This window comes from Theobroma cacao, chromosome 2 (genome assembly GCF_000208745.1).
Source record: "Theobroma cacao cultivar B97-61/B2 chromosome 2, Criollo_cocoa_genome_V2, whole genome shotgun sequence".
NCBI lineage: Eukaryota > Viridiplantae > Streptophyta > Magnoliopsida > Malvales > Malvaceae > Theobroma > Theobroma cacao.
This window is the reverse complement of record NC_030851.1, coordinates 12,365,845-12,384,671: the sequence shown is the minus strand read 5'-3', so window position 1 is coordinate 12,384,671 and position 18,827 is coordinate 12,365,845. Positions and strand designations below refer to the sequence as shown.

The 18,827-nt window shown below is 37.2% G+C and overlaps 3 protein-coding genes and 1 pseudogene across 3 annotated transcripts; 3 read left to right on the top strand and 1 right to left on the bottom strand.

Annotated features, from left to right (window-relative positions):
• Positions 1-14,390, top strand: part of LOC18608828 — an 18,373-nt pseudogene extending 3,983 nt beyond the window's left edge.
• On the top strand, positions 283-2,345 carry LOC18608829. Its single transcript, XM_018114471.1, has 2 exons — positions 283-2,156; positions 2,236-2,345. Exon 1 carries the CDS (start codon positions 882-884, stop codon positions 2,052-2,054), a length of 1,173 nt encoding a protein of 390 aa, XP_017969960.1. The 5' UTR covers positions 283-881; the 3' UTR covers positions 2,055-2,156; positions 2,236-2,345.
• Positions 2,382-3,045, top strand: LOC18612911. The gene is made up of 2 exons (XM_018114472.1): positions 2,382-2,460; positions 2,549-3,045. The coding sequence occupies exons 1-2, from the start codon at positions 2,452-2,454 to the stop codon at positions 2,840-2,842; spliced, it is 303 nt and encodes a 100-aa protein (XP_017969961.1). The 5' UTR covers positions 2,382-2,451; the 3' UTR covers positions 2,843-3,045.
• LOC18608827 (random slug protein 5) lies at positions 14,881-17,669 on the bottom strand. The gene is made up of 6 exons (XM_007043711.2): positions 17,289-17,669; positions 16,784-17,042; positions 16,583-16,619; positions 16,046-16,151; positions 15,747-15,857; positions 14,881-15,204 (listed from the first exon to the last, which is right to left on the bottom strand). The coding sequence occupies exons 1-6, from the start codon at positions 17,466-17,468 to the stop codon at positions 15,088-15,090; spliced, it is 810 nt and encodes a 269-aa protein (XP_007043773.2). The 5' UTR covers positions 17,469-17,669; the 3' UTR covers positions 14,881-15,087.

Here is an 18,827-nt window from a genome sequence, read left to right as displayed (position 1 = left end):
TTTTTTATTTATATATATATTTTTAAAATGTTATATATATAAATTTTTTTTTTAAGTTTTACTTATTTATTATATATATTTATTTATATTGCATATAATAATTAAATAAAATAAAATAATAATAATAATAATAATAATAATAAATTTATAATTTTGATAAGTTTTATTATTTTACTTTGTGGTTGTGATTTTTTTTTTATACATAACAAATAAGTAAAAAAAAATTATTATGTATGTATACTTATCTCTTTTTTTTTTTGTCATGATCATGTTTGTAGGCTTTTTTTCCATCTTCCCTTATGCCTAGGACGCGTCTCCCTCCGAAGATCCATTATGGTGAGCCTGGGAGAGCTGCAACAAAGAGAAAGACCACTGCACATAAAAGGAAGAATAATGATTCTGAATTAGTTGCTCCTAAGAAAATTAGGGTAGGAAAGAGTGGTGAAGTTCCTCATGTTCCTGAAAACTGGGAAGATGAAATTATTAGAGAAAGAGGAGAAGATCGTTTTTGGGAAGAAGTTCGTGCTAGACAGGTTGACGAACATCCCTCTGAGTCTGTTGGATATGATTGGAATCGTTTATGCTTAGAAGCACCTCCTCATAGAAGAAGTGGTATTCCAGGACCATCTATTCTGAAATTCAGGTTTGAACATGGTGAGTTTCCCCTTTTTGCTACTAAGTTAGGGTCCAATTCTCAATTTGTTCATGGTTGGGATGAATGGGTAACTAAGGTATTGAAGAATCCTTATTATGTTAAATTTCTCTCTTCTGCTGGGATACTTGATGCTATACGTATCACTTCTAAGCTCAATATTCGTAGAGAAAAAAGGATAGATGTGTGACGTGCTATTCTTGCGAGGTGGAGCACGTTTTCTCATTCTATGATTACTGCATGGGGGGAATTTACCTTCACTCTAGAAGATGTATGTGTTCTCTTGGAACTTCCTTGTATAGGAAAAGATGATTTTCACTCTATTAAGCTTTCTGAAGAAGAGGTATGTACTCGAGACTTTTTCTTTGATCTACTTAAGAGTCTGAGTAAAACTTCGAAGGTTGCACCATTTTCCAATTGGATAGGGGTTTTTTATAAAAAGTTAAATGCTAAAGGAATTGAGATTGATTCTCCTGAGTACCCAGACCATAAGTATGAGCTAGTAGCTTTAATAATTTTTTGGTTGGCACGGCATGTACTCCAAGGGTGTCCAGATGATGGTATCTCCTCAGTAGTTGTTCCTTTAGCAATAAAAATTATTAAGGGAATACGCTTTCCTCTTGCTCCACTGTATTTAGGATCCCTATATAAGAGATTAGACTTATACCAACTCAAAATTATTGAGTCAGCTGGGCGTTACAAGGTTTTGACTTATGTGGATGTTTCCTTCATTCAGATGTGCTTGTGGGAAAGGTTTGGTACTTGCGCTCACATGCCTAATGCATATCCGTTTGCATCTTTTTCTATGAATAACCTTTTATCCAGAAACAACTATAGAGCTTGGGCATGGCATGATCGACTACAAAAGGGTAATGTTATTGAAATGATGGATGTTACAAAAGAATTCAATCACAGACCTTATGTGCAGCCTATAAATGGATTTGGTGATCCTGCAATTTATTATGACCTTCATCCTCTACAGTCCGGAAGAATGAGCTCACGAGGTATTAACTTTTGTATATGGGTTCATAGTTCCCATTTGCCTTCTATGATTGAGAGTTCTAATTCTGGTGGAGATAGAAACTTTCGTTCTGTTGAAGTGTATTCTCCTTATAGAGTGGCACGTCAATTTGGATTTGATCAACCAGCTCCACCTGACTCTTCTTCGCCTATCAGCTTTTCTTCTTGCGTTTCTTCATTTCTCATGACAGGACTTTCACTCCATTTAGATAAACTTAAGAGTTGTACTATCCCAGCTTTTGATAGAGTTGGTATCCATACTTCTGGATGGTTTGCTTATTGGGGAGAATGTCTTGGAGAATGGAGATCTTTTACTGTGCCCTTAACTAATCCCACAGCTCGTCTCTACACTCCTCATGTAAGTAACAATGATGTATCTTAGTGCTTGATTCCTCTTAGAAAGAAGAAATGCATGACTGAAGAAGAAGATACTGTAGTTCCTGCTCCTATTCGTCAAACAAAAGATAAGCATGCCTATCGAAAAGTAAGTTCATTTTTTTTTATTATTTTTATATATATATATATATATTTTATTTCCTCATTTTCATCAATTTTTTTTTTAGGGAGAATCAACTACAAGAGTAGAACTCAATTCAGTTGAAGAGGAAGAAACTTCTGAATTAGAGACTGAAGAAGAATCATGTGACTTTGAACATAGTGATGAATCTGATGATGAATCAGTTGATGTTGATAAAACTGAAGTTGAGGGTGAGCCAACCCCTTTTGATGATTTCATTGATTTTGATGTTTTATTTTCAAATCATGTTCATAGTTCTACAATGAACCAGGTATAAACATATTGCTATGTTACTCTAATTGATGTTGTTCCATTCTCCTCCCTTCTTTTTTTAAATTAAGATCGTTCTTACCCCCCAGGCTATTCGAGATGAGGTTGTTTCTGACACTGAGACTATTCCTGCTGGTGAAGTTGTTCCTGAGGTTACTCCAAATATTGAGGTTATTCAAGATGTTAGAATTGATACTGATAATGTTAGAGCTATTCCAATGACTCATCGTGCTTATTCTTCCCTAGTGCCAGAATATAGAGATACAAGTAGTGCTTCTGACACTCAAATAGCACATACTGAACAAAGTGGTAAAAAAGTTGACTTCTATGGTTTTCAAGTTTCACTGGAATATGTGACATACTTAGAACAGATTTCAACATAGAGGGAGAGTTTTGGAGTACCTCATTTGTAAAGAACGTAGACGTCATTTGCTTAATGATTGACGTATTGGGTAGAGCTTTAGTCATTTCTCATGCTCCATTGATAAGTACTTCACCAGAGGAATTGCAACAAATGTTACAAGATTTCGATGATGTTTGTAACTTTGGATTCAAGCTTGAATGCCTCAATGATTGTAGATCAAAAGCCAAGATTTCTCTCAACAAGTCTTCCTTGGAAAAAGAGTTAGAAGACATTGCAACAAAGATAACTTCACTGAGAAAAAGTGAAGTTGAAGTACGAGAACAATTAGATGTATTTGCCAATAATAACTCTTCTCTATGGAATATGTAATTGGCTAGTATTTTACTTTTCTTTGACTCTTTTTGAAACTCATTTGAGTCAGTACTTTGCTATTGATATATCACATTTCTTTTCTTTTGCAATAATAATAATGCTTCGCTTGTTGTGTACTTATTCACTTTTTGTATCATTGTATGCGGCCAAAAGGTAATTCTCAACTTTTCATCAAGGAGATTAACTCTAACTTGACGTGAAAGAGATTATTTCATCCCTTCAAATAAGCAAGCATAAGAGCTGTGGCCAATTTGTGAGTACTAAGGTAAGGCCAAAGATGAGCGATGAAGCTTGCGGCCAATAACATACTATCATTATAGCCAAATTATGAGCTATAAAGCTAGCGGCTGAAATGTTAATGATTAATTATGGTCAAATATTGAGCGATACAGCTTGCGACCAATAATATTATTGTAGCCAAGATATAAGCAATGAAGCTAGCGGATACATTATAAATAGTAAAACACAGCCAATATAAGAGTGGTGAAGCTGCGGCTGAAATGCCTTTCATTGCGAAAAAGTAAATCATATATTTTGCATACAATAAAGAGTGGAGTTAGAACCTCATACATGATACTTCTTTATATATTGAAAATTGATTGGTGCAGTGATGGCGTTGTTCTTCGGATTTATCAATTTGCAATATCCACTTTCATTCACCTCATGAACAATATATGGTCCTTCCCATTTTGGGCTAAATTTAGAAGATGGTGTTCCTCTTCTAATATGCTCAGCTGCGCGTAACACTAGATCTCCCTCTTCAAAATTCCTCCTCTTCACTAGCTTGTCATAAGCTCTACTCAACCTTCTTTGATAGACTGATAAATTCTTCTTTGCTCTATCTCTTCTTTCTTCCAATGCTTCCAATTCTAACATCCGTAAATTATCATTATCAAGTTCAGCGTCTAGAGCTAATCTTGCAGACGGAACTAGAATTTCAGCAAGTAGCATTGCCTCTGTTCCATATACTAGTGAAAAAGGAGTTGCCTTCGTAGGTTCACGCTTGGAAGTCCTATATGCCCATAATGCTACTGGAAGTGCATCATACCACATCTTTGGTTCTTCATGCACCATTCTACTAAGCACTTTAAGTAAAGTCTTGTTAGTAGCTTCAGCTTGACCATTTCCTTTCGGGTAGTAAGGAGTAGACTTCACATGATCCACATCGTAAAGAGCAAGTAATTCCCTTACATTGGCATTAATGAACGGAGTACCATTATCTGAAAGAATACGTCTAGGTATGCCGAACCTGCAAATGATGTTTTCCTTAATGAAATATGCCACAACCGGCCCAGTCGCATTCTTCAAAGAAATAGCTTCCACCCATTTAGTAAAGCACTATGTTGCTGCTAATATCCAAGTATATCCTTTAGAAGGAGGATTGATAGGTCCAATCAAATCAAACGCCCAAGTATGGAATGGCCATGGAGTAATGATGCTATGAAGTTGTACAGCTGGAGCATGTATAGCATTCCCATAAATCTGACACGGATAACACTTCCTTGCGTAATTCACTGCATCTGCTTCCATAGTAGGCCAATAATACCCAAGATCAAAAATCTTCTGATAAAGTTTTCTTCCACCTTCATGCTCCCCGCTACTACCTGCATGCACTTCTGCTAACAATGGATTGACATCAGCTGGGAAAACACATTTCAATGATGTTCCTGCAAATGAGAGCCTAAACAAGTCATTTCCTTTAAGAAAAAAACGTTGAGCTCTTCTCTTGAGTTGTCTTGCATCTTGAAAGTTAGCTGGTAAAATTTCATTTTGAAAAAGATCAATATAAGGCCTATGCCAATCACCGGCACTTTCCACAAAATTACACTCTTGTACATCTGGTGGTTCAGAATGTCTAATGCAAGCCTTTTGAAGCTGTAAAGCATCTTTGGACATAGATGGCCAAAAATATCCTGCTCTTTGGATTAAGCGATGTAAAGGTGGTCCTTCCTCGCCACACCATTGTTTGTGGGCTATTCTCAATCTTTCTTTTGCCTCTTCCTCATAAACGCATCTTGCTAGAATTCCATTACTTCCTTTGTGGTAAAGTGTACCATGAATCAAAATGTAGTGCTTTAAGCGTGGAATAGCAGTAGAACTAAGGTTAAGTAGCTCTTCTATGATGGATTTTCGCCAATCTTTTTCGCCATAAATTGGAGGTAGTAATAGCTCACTGGATGGACATGAGATAGTCCTCTTAAGTACAACTATAGGAATACTTCGTTCTTTCTCCGGAATATAGACTTTAGAAGCCAAAGTAGCAAAAGCATATGCATAACGGTTCGTTGTTCTCGGAGTATGTTCACATCTCACCGTTTAAAATTTCTCTAACAAAGACTGAACAAGAGTCCTGTAAGAAGCAAGTATTGGTACTTTCAAAGAAAACTCACCATTAGTCTGCTTTACAATAAGATTAGAATCCCCATGGATGCAAAGATTGCTTATTCCAATTGTTGCTGCCGCATACAACCCCAAAACTAGTGCTTCATACTCAGCTTGATTGTTTGTGCATGGGAAATCTAGCTTGAAAGCTAACGAGATAGGTTCTCTACTTGACTCAAAAGAGTTTAACTTTAAACATGAAATCAAGAAATTCTCATCTTCACTTGGTGCTTCCAAGACACGAAGACCTTTTCTCTCCAAAGAGATGTGACCTCCACTCAAATGATAGACAACTAATTCAGAACTTTGTACTGCAGAGTTATCTTCTCTACTCTGAGGAATAAGAACTATTCCGGCACCTCCTCCAAAACTATTTGAATAACCATCAAAGTATAAACTCCACTCCCCTTCTTCAATATTTACTGCGCACACTTCTTCATGAAATTCAGCTGGAATGGCATCAGGAATAATCTCTTCAAACTGAGATGGAAAATATGCTAACAAATCTGAAAGTGCTTGAGACTTTATAGCTTTTGGCTGAACAACTGATACATTAAATTCTCCCAATAAAAGAAGCCATTTTGCTACTCTTCCAGATAGAACTGGCTTAGAAAGTAAAAACTTGATGGGATCTGACTTTGTCACGATTATGAGCTTGTGTGCCAAGAAATAGTGCCGAAGCTTTTGAGTTGTATAGACTAAAGCAAGACAGTGCTTTTCCATAGGTGGATAATTCAACTCACTTCCGTGTAAGCATCTACTAATGTAGTACACAGGTTTTTCTTCTCCATCCATTTCCTGAACAAGTAAAGCACCAATTGAGTATGGAGTAGAAGTCAAATACAACATCATTGGCTTTCCTTTGATAGGCATGATCATCGTTGCAGGAGAAGTAAGAATCTTTTTAATCTTCTCAAATGCTTGTTGTTGTGGTTCACCCCATATGAATGGAACACCTTTCTTAAGCAAGGCTTGAAAAGGCACAATGATTTCTCCTAAAGCTGGAATGAATCTCCTAATATAAGAGACTTTTCCCAACAAGCTTTTGAGTTGTTTTTGATTCATCGGAGATGGCATGGATTGAATAGCTTTTATTTTTGTAGGATCAACATCTATACCTTTTCTGTGAACCATAAAACCCAAAAATCTTCCAGCTGTTACTCCAAATGCACACTTTAAAGGATTCATGTGAAGATTATACTTTCTACACCGTTCAAATACTTTTTTCAGATCTTCAAAGTGATTAAAACCCTTCTTGGATTTCACTACTATATCATCCACATAATCTTCCATAAAATCATGCATCATGTCATGGAAGATAGTTGTCATGGCACGTTGATAAGTTGCACTTGCATTCTTTAATCCAAATGGCATTACAGTGTAGTAAAAATTTCCAAATGGAGTTCTAAAAGCTGTTTTCTCTGCATCTTCTCGTGCCATCTTTATTTGATTGTATCCACTAAACCCATCCATGAAGGAAAATATCTCATGACCAGCTGTAGCATCCACTAAAGTATCAATATTAGGAAGAAGAAAATCATCTTTTGGGCATGCCTTGTTCAAATCTCTAAAATCTACACACACCCGAATTGTTCCATTCTTCTTTTTCACCGGAACTACATTTGCTAGCCATGTAGGATAATGTATGGGTTTGATGAATCCAACCTTGAGAAGCTTATTAATCTCCTCCTTTATCTGGCCCTCTATCTCATGATGAAATACACAAGCATGTTGTTTCACTGGCTTGCTTTGTGGAGAAATGTGTAATTCGTGAGTAATGAGATTCGCATCCAGTCCAGGCATCTGCTCATAAGTCCAAGCAAACACATCTTGGAATTTTCTTAACAACTCAATTAGCACAACCTTTTGTTCACCAGAAAGACTTTTGCTTATGAAGAGTGGCTTACTTGTCTCTCCTTCTTCTGCCATATTTATTTCTTCCAACTCATCCTCTTGAGGCTTGGGTTGATCTGAAAGTTATTCTTTCATGGATAATACTTCCTGTACTTTTTCCTTTTCTGCTTCTACTTGAAAACATGATGGTGATGTATCCGGTGGCTTCCAAAGTTTGGGATCAGGAGAAGATGTTTCCCCAGACCCCGCGTCCCATCATAAGCAATACACCAATTTTCCATCTTCACGTGCATAGGAAGTTACCCCATTAGACATCTTTTCTTCATTTACTTCTTTGTATGTGGAAGTGTTTTCCCTTCTTCTCTTCCCACCTCGTTCCTTTTTCTTGCCATTACTCTCTGTCTTATTCCCAACATACTTCTCCCATCGTGGAAATGGAACACCGATAGGTCTAACAATAACTGTTTCTCCATCTGTTGCTAGATCTTCAAAGAAAGAAGCCTCTATATAACTCACCTCATGCCGTTCAAACGGGGCTTTAGTGGCTGGAATGAAAACCTCCTTCCCCTTCCAATATCCCTTAATACATTGATGACGTGAAGAAGGGATGATATTATGCATATGCAAAAACTTTCTTCCAATTAGAGCATGATAAGCCACATTTGCATCAATAACATGGAAACATGTTTGATCTTGAATCGGCCCCATCTTAAAATTCACTGTCACTTGCCCCAAAGTTATAATCTCCTTGTTATCAAAAGAAGTGGTGGCCATAGGATGACGTAAACTATTCAAATCCATGTTTACAGCTTTCAAAGTGGATAGAGGTATGAGATTCACAGAAGAACCATCATCAATGAATGTTCTCCTAATAGGATATCCATTGATAGTACTTTCCACATAAAGGGGTTTATTATGATAAGGATGAGGTGTACACATGTCTGCCTCTGTAAACACAATAGCGTTCTTATATGCACCAACCATCTTCCCCATAGGTCGTCCTATTAAGTTACATTCTCCATACTGTTCTCCAGCTATCTGAACTAGGGATATAGCTGCTTCTTTCCTTGCTTCTTCTGAAAACCCAAGTTGGTCAAAGAAATGCCGGAAGCTAGGTGTCTTCATGAGTGAATTAGCAATTGAAGAAGTAACCCTAGTAGCTTCATTTGCATCATTGAATTGGGTGTTTGAAGAGGAAGGGTCATCATGGTGAGCATGAATTATTGCACTTACTTGTCCTCGAGGATTTGGATGAATGGGAAGAGGGTTATTTTGGACTATGTTATTTCCAATCAACACTTCTCCTGCTTGCACCCATCGGTGGAACATTCTTCAAAGGTTTCTGCATTTAGTAAGTGGATGACCGACTGTCCGATGATAATCACAGTACCTTGGATTAGCCTTTTCCTCCGCTTGTTGGTGGTCGTGGAGTGTAAGGTAAGTTTATTTGTCCATCCCTAACCTATTCTTGGAGAAGAGCTCTCACTCTATCTAAAGGTACTGAAAACGGTGGAGAAGAGTCATTCTCCTCATCTGGCCCTCTCCTAGGGACATCTCTTCTAGGACGTAAATTTGCTCGAATTAGACCCCTTCTTTCTCTACCTCCTCCTTGGATGGCATTCACCGTTGGGTTATTCTTTCTACCAAAGCGAGTGAGTCCCTTTTGTCGAAGAACTGTATTATTGGTCCTTCGTGCAGCTTCCATTAGTGTAGCAAAGGTTGGAAGAGGTAGATTCTCCAAGTGTAACCTGTATTCATCAAACATCCCCTGAATACACACTTTTACCAACTCTTTCTCATCATGAGATTCTTGTATGTCCAGCACTCTCTCTCTAAAACGTTGGATATACTCCATTAAATCCTCCCTAGACTTTTGAAACTCTTTTCCAAGATCAACGAGAGTAACTTTCTCTTAAGTAGAAAAGAACTTTTCCCCAAACATCCTACACATCTGATTCCAAGATTGAACAGAACCAAAAATGAGATTAACATACCATGTATAAACCTTTTCAGTGTGAGATTTAGAGAATTCCTTCAACTTCAAGACATCATCCAATCCTGCCACTCCGAGTGTTTCCACAAACTTCATAACATGTTCTCGTGCATCACCAGTTTTACCATTGAATTGCTTGAATTTAGGACTAGTGTAGCCTTTAGGATATGATTTAACAGCTGCACTTGTTAGATAAGGAAACTTAAGATTAGATTCAAAAAAGCTAAAGCTCTTATTCTTCTAATCTATTAACATTTAGAGCTCTTCCATTGTTACAAAGCCTTAAGTAATGGTTGGTTAGATTATTGTAGTTGAGGTAATTACTAGTAGAGGTGTCAATATGAGCTGGTTCGACCCAGCTCGGCCCAAATCTTTGTAGGTTGAGAAAATATCTGTTAAGCCAGGCCAGCCCATTTTTTACATGAACCATCATAACCCAAGCCCAGCCCACCCATTACTAGCCCATGGGTAGGGTTGGGCCAGCCAATTTCTTTTAAAAAAAAAAAAAANATTATATAAAAAAATGATGGTCATAAAACAACATAAACTCTTCATTTTTATGTTTACAGCCTTTAAGGTGGATAGAGGTATGAGATTCACAAAAGAACCATCATCAATGAATGTTCTCCTAATAGGATATCCGTTGATAGTACTTTCCACATAAAGGGGTTTATTATGATAAGGATGAGGTGTACACATGTCTGCATCTGTAAACACAATAGCGTTCTTATATGCACCAACCATCTTCCCCATAGGTCGTCCTACTAAGTTACATTCTCCATACTGTTCTCCAGCTATCTGATCTAGGGATATAACTGCTTCTTTCCTTGCTTCTTCTAAAAACCCAAGTTGGTCAAAGAAATACCGGAAGCTAGGTGTCTTCATGAGTGAATTAGCAATTGAAGAAGTAACCCTAGTAGCTTCATTTGCATCATTGAATTGGGTGTTTGAAGAAGAAGGGTCATCATGGTGAGCATGAATTATTGCACTTACTTGTCCTCGAGGATTTGGATGAATGGGAAGAGGGTTATTTTGGACTATGTTATTTCCAATCAACACTTCTCCTGCTTGCACCCATCGGTGGAACATTCTTTGAAGGTTTCTGCATTCAGCAAGTGGATGACCGACTGTTCGATGATAATCACAGTACCTTGGATTAGCCTTTTCCTCCGCTTGTTGGTGGTCGTGGAGTGTAAGGTAAGTTTATTTGTCCATCCCTAACCCATTCTTGGAGAAGAGCTCTCACTCTATCTAAAGGTACTGAAAACGGTGGAGAAGAGTCATTCTCCTCATCTGGCCCTCTCCTAGGGACATCTCTTCTAGGACGTAAATTTGCTCGAATTAGACCCCTTCTTTCTCTACCTCCTCCTTGGATGGCATTCACCGTTGGGTTATTCTTTCTACCAAAGCGAGTGAGTCCCTTTTGTCGAAGAACTGTATTATTGGTCCTTCGTGCAGCTTCCATTAGTGTAGCAAAGGTTGGAAGAGGTAGATTCTCCAAGTGTAACCTGTATTCATCAAACATCCCCTGAATACACAATTTTACCAACTCTTTCTCATCATGAGATTCTTGTATGTCCAGCACTCTCTCTCTAAAACGTTGGATATACTCCATTAAATCCTCCCTAGACTTTTGAAACTCTTTTCCAAGATCAACGAGAATAACTTTCTCTTAAGTAGAAAAGAACTTTTCCCCAAACATCCTACACATCTGATTCCAAGATTGAACAGAACCAGGAGTGAGGTTAACATACCATGTATAAGCCTTCTCAGTGAGAGACTTGGAAAATTCTTTCAACTTCAGGTCATCATCCAATCCAGCTACTTCAAGAGTCTCCACAAATTTCATGACATGTTCGCGTTCATCACCAGTCTTCCCATTAAATTGTTTGAACTTAGGGCTAGTATAGTCTTTAGGATATGGTTTTGCAGCTACACTGGCCGGGTAAGGCAACTTGAGATCAAACTCAGAAAAATTAAAGCTCTTGTTCTTCTGATCTAACAACTTTTGGAGCTCTTCCAGTGTCACAAATCCTTGAGTAGGAATAGATGGGATTACTGCAGTAGAAGTAGTAGTTGGAGTAACTGCAATAGTGGTGTTGGTAGGGTTAGGGTTTGCAGCAACTACTACATCAACTGCACCTTCTCCATTGCCTCCATTCTCCTCAATGTTTGTAACTAGATGAGTGACTCCAGCAGGTGCACTCTCATTAGGATGCACAGATTGAGCTTGAAAAGTGGTGACAGTATAGGATGCACATTGAGATATAATGTCCATCATTCGCTTATTATTGTCCTCCAAAATTTGCATCCTCTTTTGGGAAGTTTGAATCATTCTCATCAAATCCTGAATGTAGGAAGGAACAGGCGCATCTTGGTTGCTAGTGGAACTCTCCATCTTTTTCGAAAACAAGAAATTTCAGCAGTAAAAGTCTTACTTAATGCAATCACTCCTCCCCAGTGGAGTCGCCAAAATGTAAATGGGGTTCTTATGATAGGGAGAGGAAGTGTTGCAAACAAGTAAAATGATGTGCCAGAGGCGACAGAGAGGAAGATTGAAGCAGTTCCTGAAGTACTAAGTGCTGTGGCAGGTGGAAGACAATAAGAAAAGACTTAAAGAGACTTAGAGGGTACAAGATAATTAGAGAGAGAATTTAGAGAGAAAAGCTCTCAAGTTGAGAATGTGTTAGCTTGGAGGGGAAGAGAAGAGTCCCCTCAAATGAATTGTGAGGCTCTATATATAGTGCTAAAAGTGGCGGTTACATAAAAATAGGCTTTAATGCGCCTAATGAATGACATTATTATGAAGAATATTAATGAAAGTAACCGTTACTGTAATTGGATGTAGTAAGACTTGTTCTCAAGTAAAGGTAATAGAAAAGAGGTGTACAAGAATAGGTACAAGAGAAGAAGCTGTACGAGAATAGGTACAAGAGAATAAGCTGTACATGAATAAGTACACGAGAACAAGATAAGAGGGTGAAACACTTGTACTTCAGGAAAGGGTTAAGAGGAACACCTCTTAACTACCTCCATATCTGAGCCACCAAGCCAAACTCTCTGAAACATCCCAAGATGAAAGTAACCCATGAACCCTGTCACTTATTCTGAGTTACTTTCACTGTCATCCAAGTGAAGTGGTTATTCTATTCAAAGTGGCTGTTCTACTTGTATTAGTTGTTCCATATGGAGTAATACTTTACTTTTTCTAATTATTTTGCTTTAAGTAGTACTTCACTTATTCTGCGTGAAGTAGCTCTTCACTTGTTCTAATTATTCTGCGTGAAGTAGCACTTCACTTATTTTGGTCGTTTTGTGTACAACATTATGTTATAACATAATTCTTTAAAGTAACAGTATTAACCAAAATCTAGTATCTACAAGGATTTTCAATATTTTGTTCTTTTTGTTATTAAATTCCTCATTATATCTAGCTAATGATTTCAAAGTGATTTATTGGATATGTATTACTTGCATTTTGCCACTGATTAAAAGCGTGGCACTGATATAATGTTGTAGAAATAGATGTTTATTTTGAATCATTTATGCTTTTGTGAAGATGTACCTACTCATTTATGCTTTAAAAGAAATGAGTTTCGATTTTTTTTTTTTGTTCTTCTACATTGTATTTATACTGGATATTCAATAGAAGTATGAATCAGAATGGAAATTGAACAAATTTGTGTTCCTTTGCTTTGTGCAAGAGAGAAGCATGCACCCACGTGTATGGATGTAGCCATTAGAACCAAGCCTGGGACAAATTTTCACATTTAAGTCACTGTTATACTGAATGGAAATATATTCAGAACATTCTTGAGTTTAGACAGATCAAATGCCATATAGGCAGCAAAGTTCTTCAGAAAAATACCTTACCTTTATGCTGTAACTTTTCTTATGCCAATATGCTGCAATTCATGATATGTTAAAGTGGCTATTTTTGGCAGAGGCCTGAAAACATGTGCTTGTAATGCTCAAGCATTTTTTTTTTTTTTCATATAGATTAACATTATATGCGAGCTTGATAATTTACCTTGAGAGGGCTTGCATGTATGGTTCATGTGCACTGGCTGTTCTACTTTGTATAATATATGTGTTTATGTAATTCTATCTGACAGTTGTTTTATCTTCTTCCAGGTTTCTCTTCAGAAGCGCTCACCCCGGGACATGATATGGGAATGATATCAGATCTCCCTGCTACTGTGGCAGCTGTGAAGAACCCTAATTCAAAAATTGTTTACGATGAGCATAATCATGAGCGTTTGGCACCAGGCGATCCTAGCAAGCGTGCATTTGCTTATTTTGTCTTGACTGGTGGCAGGTTTGTTTATGCCTCCTTAATACGTCTTCTGATCCTCAAGTTTGTTCTGAGCATGTCTGCCAGCAAAGATGTCCTTGCCCTCGCCTCCCTTGAGGTTGACCTCTCTAGCATTGAGCCTGGGACTACTGTTACTGTCAAGTGGAGAGGGAAGCCTGTTTTTATCAGACTAGAACTGAAGAGGACATCAAGGTAGCTAACAGTGTTGACATCGCATCCCTTCGTCACCCCCAGGAGGATGCGGTCAGGGTGAAGAATCCAGAATGGCTTATCGTTGTTGGTGTCTGCACCCATTTGGGGTGTATACCCCTGCCAAATGCTGGTGACTTTGGTGGTTGGTTCTGCCCATGCCATGGCTCACATTATGATGTGTCTGGTAGGATCCGCAAGGGGCCAGCACCATACAATCTAGAGGTACCCACGTACAGCTTCATGGATGAGAACAAGTTGCTGATTGGGTGAGAAATTATGCAGAATCTATTTTTTGTGGAGTAATCATCTTGCTCCAAAATGGCATATAATAGAATTTTTCTTTACACATGAGGACTGAATTTATTAAGTTTTTCTGGATTTTGTATCTGCTTCTGTTATAAGGAAGGCGGAAGTTTTGAATAACATAACAGAAGATTTGTTGAGCATTTTCAGTGTTAATTGTGCTTATGCATTTATTTGTCCATATAATCCCATTTTGTATATGTACGTGTGTGTGTATATTGGTTTTTTTTTTTTTTTTTTTAATTTTGACGCCCCTCTGCTGTTTTGTGGATCAATGTTCGTGTAATTGACATGTATGGTATATAAGTCTAATTTACAGGAATAAACTTGGAAGTTTTAAAATGGGTAAGTTAAATATTGAAGAACACACTGGCCTTATCTGAGATTGTTCCTGGAACATATCTTAGGTCACGTGAAATTGTGGTCATGAATGAGGACATGATTTTATCATTAGTTGGACAACAACTTCAATCTAGCTGGAATTAAGATGTTGCTTTCATTTGAGAATGTAGACTTTAATCCACGATATTTATTGAACCATACCAAGGTCAATGAGATGCATCCTTTTGAGTAATTGTTAGGCGATAACTCATAAAGCCCATCAGCCACTACCACCAGCACTGTGGACATTATGCATGCACGCAGAGACAGAGAGAGAGAGAGATTTATATTAATTTAAACTGCATAAATATTCAGGAGTATACATATCTATAATCTCAATAGTGACTGTAAAAGATTATGCCCCATTGAGGGTAGGGGGATGATATGGAATGCGGATTTGGAATCTCCTTGTTTTGTAGTTCTCCAGCCACGCCTACAAGCTCTAGTGCAGAAAAAAGAAACTTGGGTCAAGTTAGCAGTCCTGGATAGGAACTAATGGCAGTTTGCCCCCATATATATCTGGAAGTTGGCTAGCATCAATGTCCCTAAGCAAAGTGGATGTCAGCTTTTTGTTCTCAACAAAAACTATCTGCAAAAAAAATTGGAAAAGGGGCAACCAGAATTATGTTAAGGTGACAATGAACTTAAAAGAGTTATTGAGCAGAGTGGTTTTATGTACATCCTAAATTCACACCCTCATCAACTTCAAGCTTGTATATTCTGCTTTTAAGTATACAAACATCATGTCAATACCTTTTCCTGGTCTAATCCTATCTTGATGTGATAAATTTCACCTTACCAATGCCTCTCTACCTTCTCGATTGTTGCATACAGGTCTCATTAGACAATATTGGTGCTCAATACACCTCCAGCTCTTTATTTTTCTGAAAGTATTTGCAGGATACATATAGAGTACTAGACACCTCAAATTGGCTATTGACAGCATGAGCCTCCAAATATAAGGAAAAGCTCTTAGAATGAAAAATGAAAGCAACTGTGCTCAACATGTAGTTATGTCCAACATTCAAGCAGAAGTCCAAGCAACATAGCTGGTGTTCCATTGTTCTGTGATTTAAGTCAACATGAAAGAATATGCATTTTTTCCAAAAGGAAAGGCATTGCATGACTTACCTTCTTCTTGGTTCTGCTGTCGATGAATGGGTAAACAACCTTCCAGGCAGTCATGAATATGTAAGGTACATGAACTATAAATAATTTGGCAAGCCTCTCTGGATAGCAATCCTGTAATCAAAACAGTTGAATTACTGCTATGAGTCTTCCTGGAGCAAGACTTCTTTACAAGTCATCTGATATGATGTATTTTATGGCTGTCTAAATGCAATTATAATGCAATTGATTTGTTTATTTAATTTTATAAAATCAATAATGTGAAATTTCTCTAATGACTGGTAGATGGTGGAAGATCAAACCTGCAGGATTGATAGAGATGCCACATAGGCACGAATGTCACTATTCGAGTATCCCCATCCTTCAAGATCTCCAATTGCCACAAACTTTTCCTGCCCTTTTGGCATTCTGAAACACCAACAAAATAGAAACTAAGCATGATTCCTTTCACTGGGATAAATAACCTATATGAGCATGAAAGAGACTACTAATTATTTTTACCAGAGATTCAAATTGATTGTCTATATCAAGGTGCCTGATTTTAGGAACAGTGGGCACTTAACCACATACCTTGATTCACAGCAATAGATATACATTGATAATTTTGAAAGCTTCTATCCTAGCTAAAAATGAAAAGTTCCATTTTGCAAATGTAATCTGTGGAAGATAAGAGCGGCTGGCTGATCATAAACAGGCATATTGACTCCATAATTCTAATAATTCAGTTCTGGTCCTCTCAATCAAAAACATATCAATATATTTTTCTCCACAGCTATGATATTTCACTTCTATAAATATTTAGTTACAAAGTTTCTTGATGGGCAGTGAAGTTAATTTACCTGGCACATATTTTCTCCAAACCGTAGACAACAAAGCCTGCAAAAAATAAGGCATAGCATAACATTTAGAAGGAGACATGTCCAGTCATCAATTGCGATTATTTGTTCAATTCACTTCTGTACTTTTTAAGCTGAAATGGCCAGAAACAGAATTAGAAAAGAAGCAGTGTTTGCAATGTGCTTTAAAATCCATAAACATACGTTTGAACTCCTCCAGATTTCCTTTGGTGGGCTTGTGTCTACCCCCGAAGGCAACAACAATAGGGCGGCCCTGTTTATCAAGGCCTTGCATGCACAGCTTGTCATGAGCTAGCTGACTGGAAATCTCGGATTCAGATATGAACCCCTTGGGCACAAAAGTTCTCATCCAGCTTATGTAATTGAGGAACATGGTAGATGCTTTCTCTATATCCAAATCACGAGCTCGCAGGAATCTCCGGATCATCAAATCATCGACATCCTATGTGGGTAATTAAACAGAAGATAATTGTAAACAAAAGCAGAGATTTTTAACATAGCTGAAGTACTTTCTTGATCGATATCTTTACGTATAACTACTAATATATCATTCCAAAAAGGAAGACTAAGAAAGAAACTAAGTCAAAGCAGGGGGAACTTTGAAATCCCATAGCTATATTTAGCAATATATCATATCCATTACCAATGCATAGAAGGATGCAATGCCCTTTCTAAACCATGGGATTACCTTGGCAGATGGGTCTTCTCTCTCGACAAGAGCCCTCATAATGCCAACTTTGCTCCGCTCTATCTCATCACTTATCTCTATCCTGTCCACTTTTTCCTCTTCTTGCTCCCCTTCACAGTCTTTGAATTCCATCTCCGTTTCTTCTTCACTCTGCTTCACTTTCTCCTTCTCCTTGTCCATTTCTCTTCTCTGTCTCACGCAGTATATTTTGGTAAAAACAAAACAGAGAGAGAGATGTCAAGGCGTTATAAATGCGAACAGGTTAGTTAGCTGAGGAAAGGAGACCCCAAGACTATGGCATCTCCGGGTTGTGATATTTGGTAAAGTCGCAACCTCATTTTTTCTTATGGCTTCGGTGGGATTCTTTACAAATCTTTTTCATCTTTTGCTCTTATTGAAAAATTAAGGTCTCCATTGTTGAATATTGACTTAGCCATGCCCCTTTTTCTCCGCTTTGATTTTTTTTAATATTTAAATTAATAACTATATATCATAAAATAAAAAAATAAATTAAATATTCTGATGTAATAATTAAATATATTAAAAAATTAAAAAAGATGGATATAGAGACAGCTAAGGTGTGCGCCCTGGGCTAATGCCAACCTACATTTTTACTTTCTCTTATCAAATAATTAGGCCATCTCCCAACCCACCCCCCCAATCCGCCTTTAAAAAATGAAAGTCCATGTCTTCATATTCAGCTGTTGTTGTCTTCCAACCAACCACCCACCGTATGGTTTCTTAAAGGCTCAGTTCCTTTCCCACATTATCTAGGATATTGGTACCATCTTTTATGTCATAGCATTTAATAATTAATACTCATTACTGATAGGCCGAGGTTTTAATAATAATTTTAAATTCAAATCAATAACACGAGGTCAAATATCAACATGTGCATTATGATCTTCATAAATTAATAATTTTGATTAAATATATTTTTAATTATTCATGATTTTGAATTAATGCGATAAATTAATAATTCGTTAAATTTATAAAATAATATATTTTTTAAAAAATATATAAGTCTCACTTGATATATAGATTAATAATTTTTTTGTACATAAAAATTATAAATATACATAAACTTAATTAAGAGGTTCTTGTAAAACGGGACATGTTACTTGTATTTTCATTGACAAAGAACGCTTGACATGACCCGAGATTCGATTAAATTAAGAAAATTCTAATACCATTGATCAAAGATCTATTAAATATAAGAAAACTCTCATTTATAAATTTAAGATTTTTTTTATTTTTTATTGATATAGGACCCGTGTCAAACACACAAAGCTTGTTTCGCGTTTGACTCACTATGGACCTAAGGCTACGAAATGGAAGTCCCGGGCTAACCATTAGGCCCAAAACAAGGGAACTACTGTGAAAGAAATTGCAGTGGGCTCTCAAAGGGCCATATATTCTTAAATTTGGATGTCATAGTGAATAGAGATTTGCAGGCCCAATACAAAAAAATCACGGTCCAACACGGCGGTCGACAGAACATCAGCTATGCTTGCTTAATGTTAAATTGTTAATAAGCCA

What these genes read in the sequence shown, in the direction of transcription:
- LOC18608829 (XM_018114471.1), top strand. Translation starts at nt 882, where the DNA reads ATGATTACTGCATGGGGGGAATTTACCTTCACTCTAGAAGATGTATGT.
- LOC18608827 (XM_007043711.2), bottom strand. Translation starts at nt 17,468, where the DNA reads ATGGACAAGGAGAAGGAGAAAGTGAAGCAGAGTGAAGAAGAAACGGAG. An exon ending in GAGAAGACCCATCTGCCAAG is followed by an intron (nt 17,043 to 17,288) that starts GTAATCCCATGG and finishes TTACCCACATAG; the next exon opens with GATGTCGATGATTTGATGAT. An exon ending in AAATCTGGAGGAGTTCAAAC is followed by an intron (nt 16,620 to 16,783) that starts GTATGTTTATGG and finishes TATTTTTTGCAG; the next exon opens with GCTTTGTTGTCTACGGTTTG.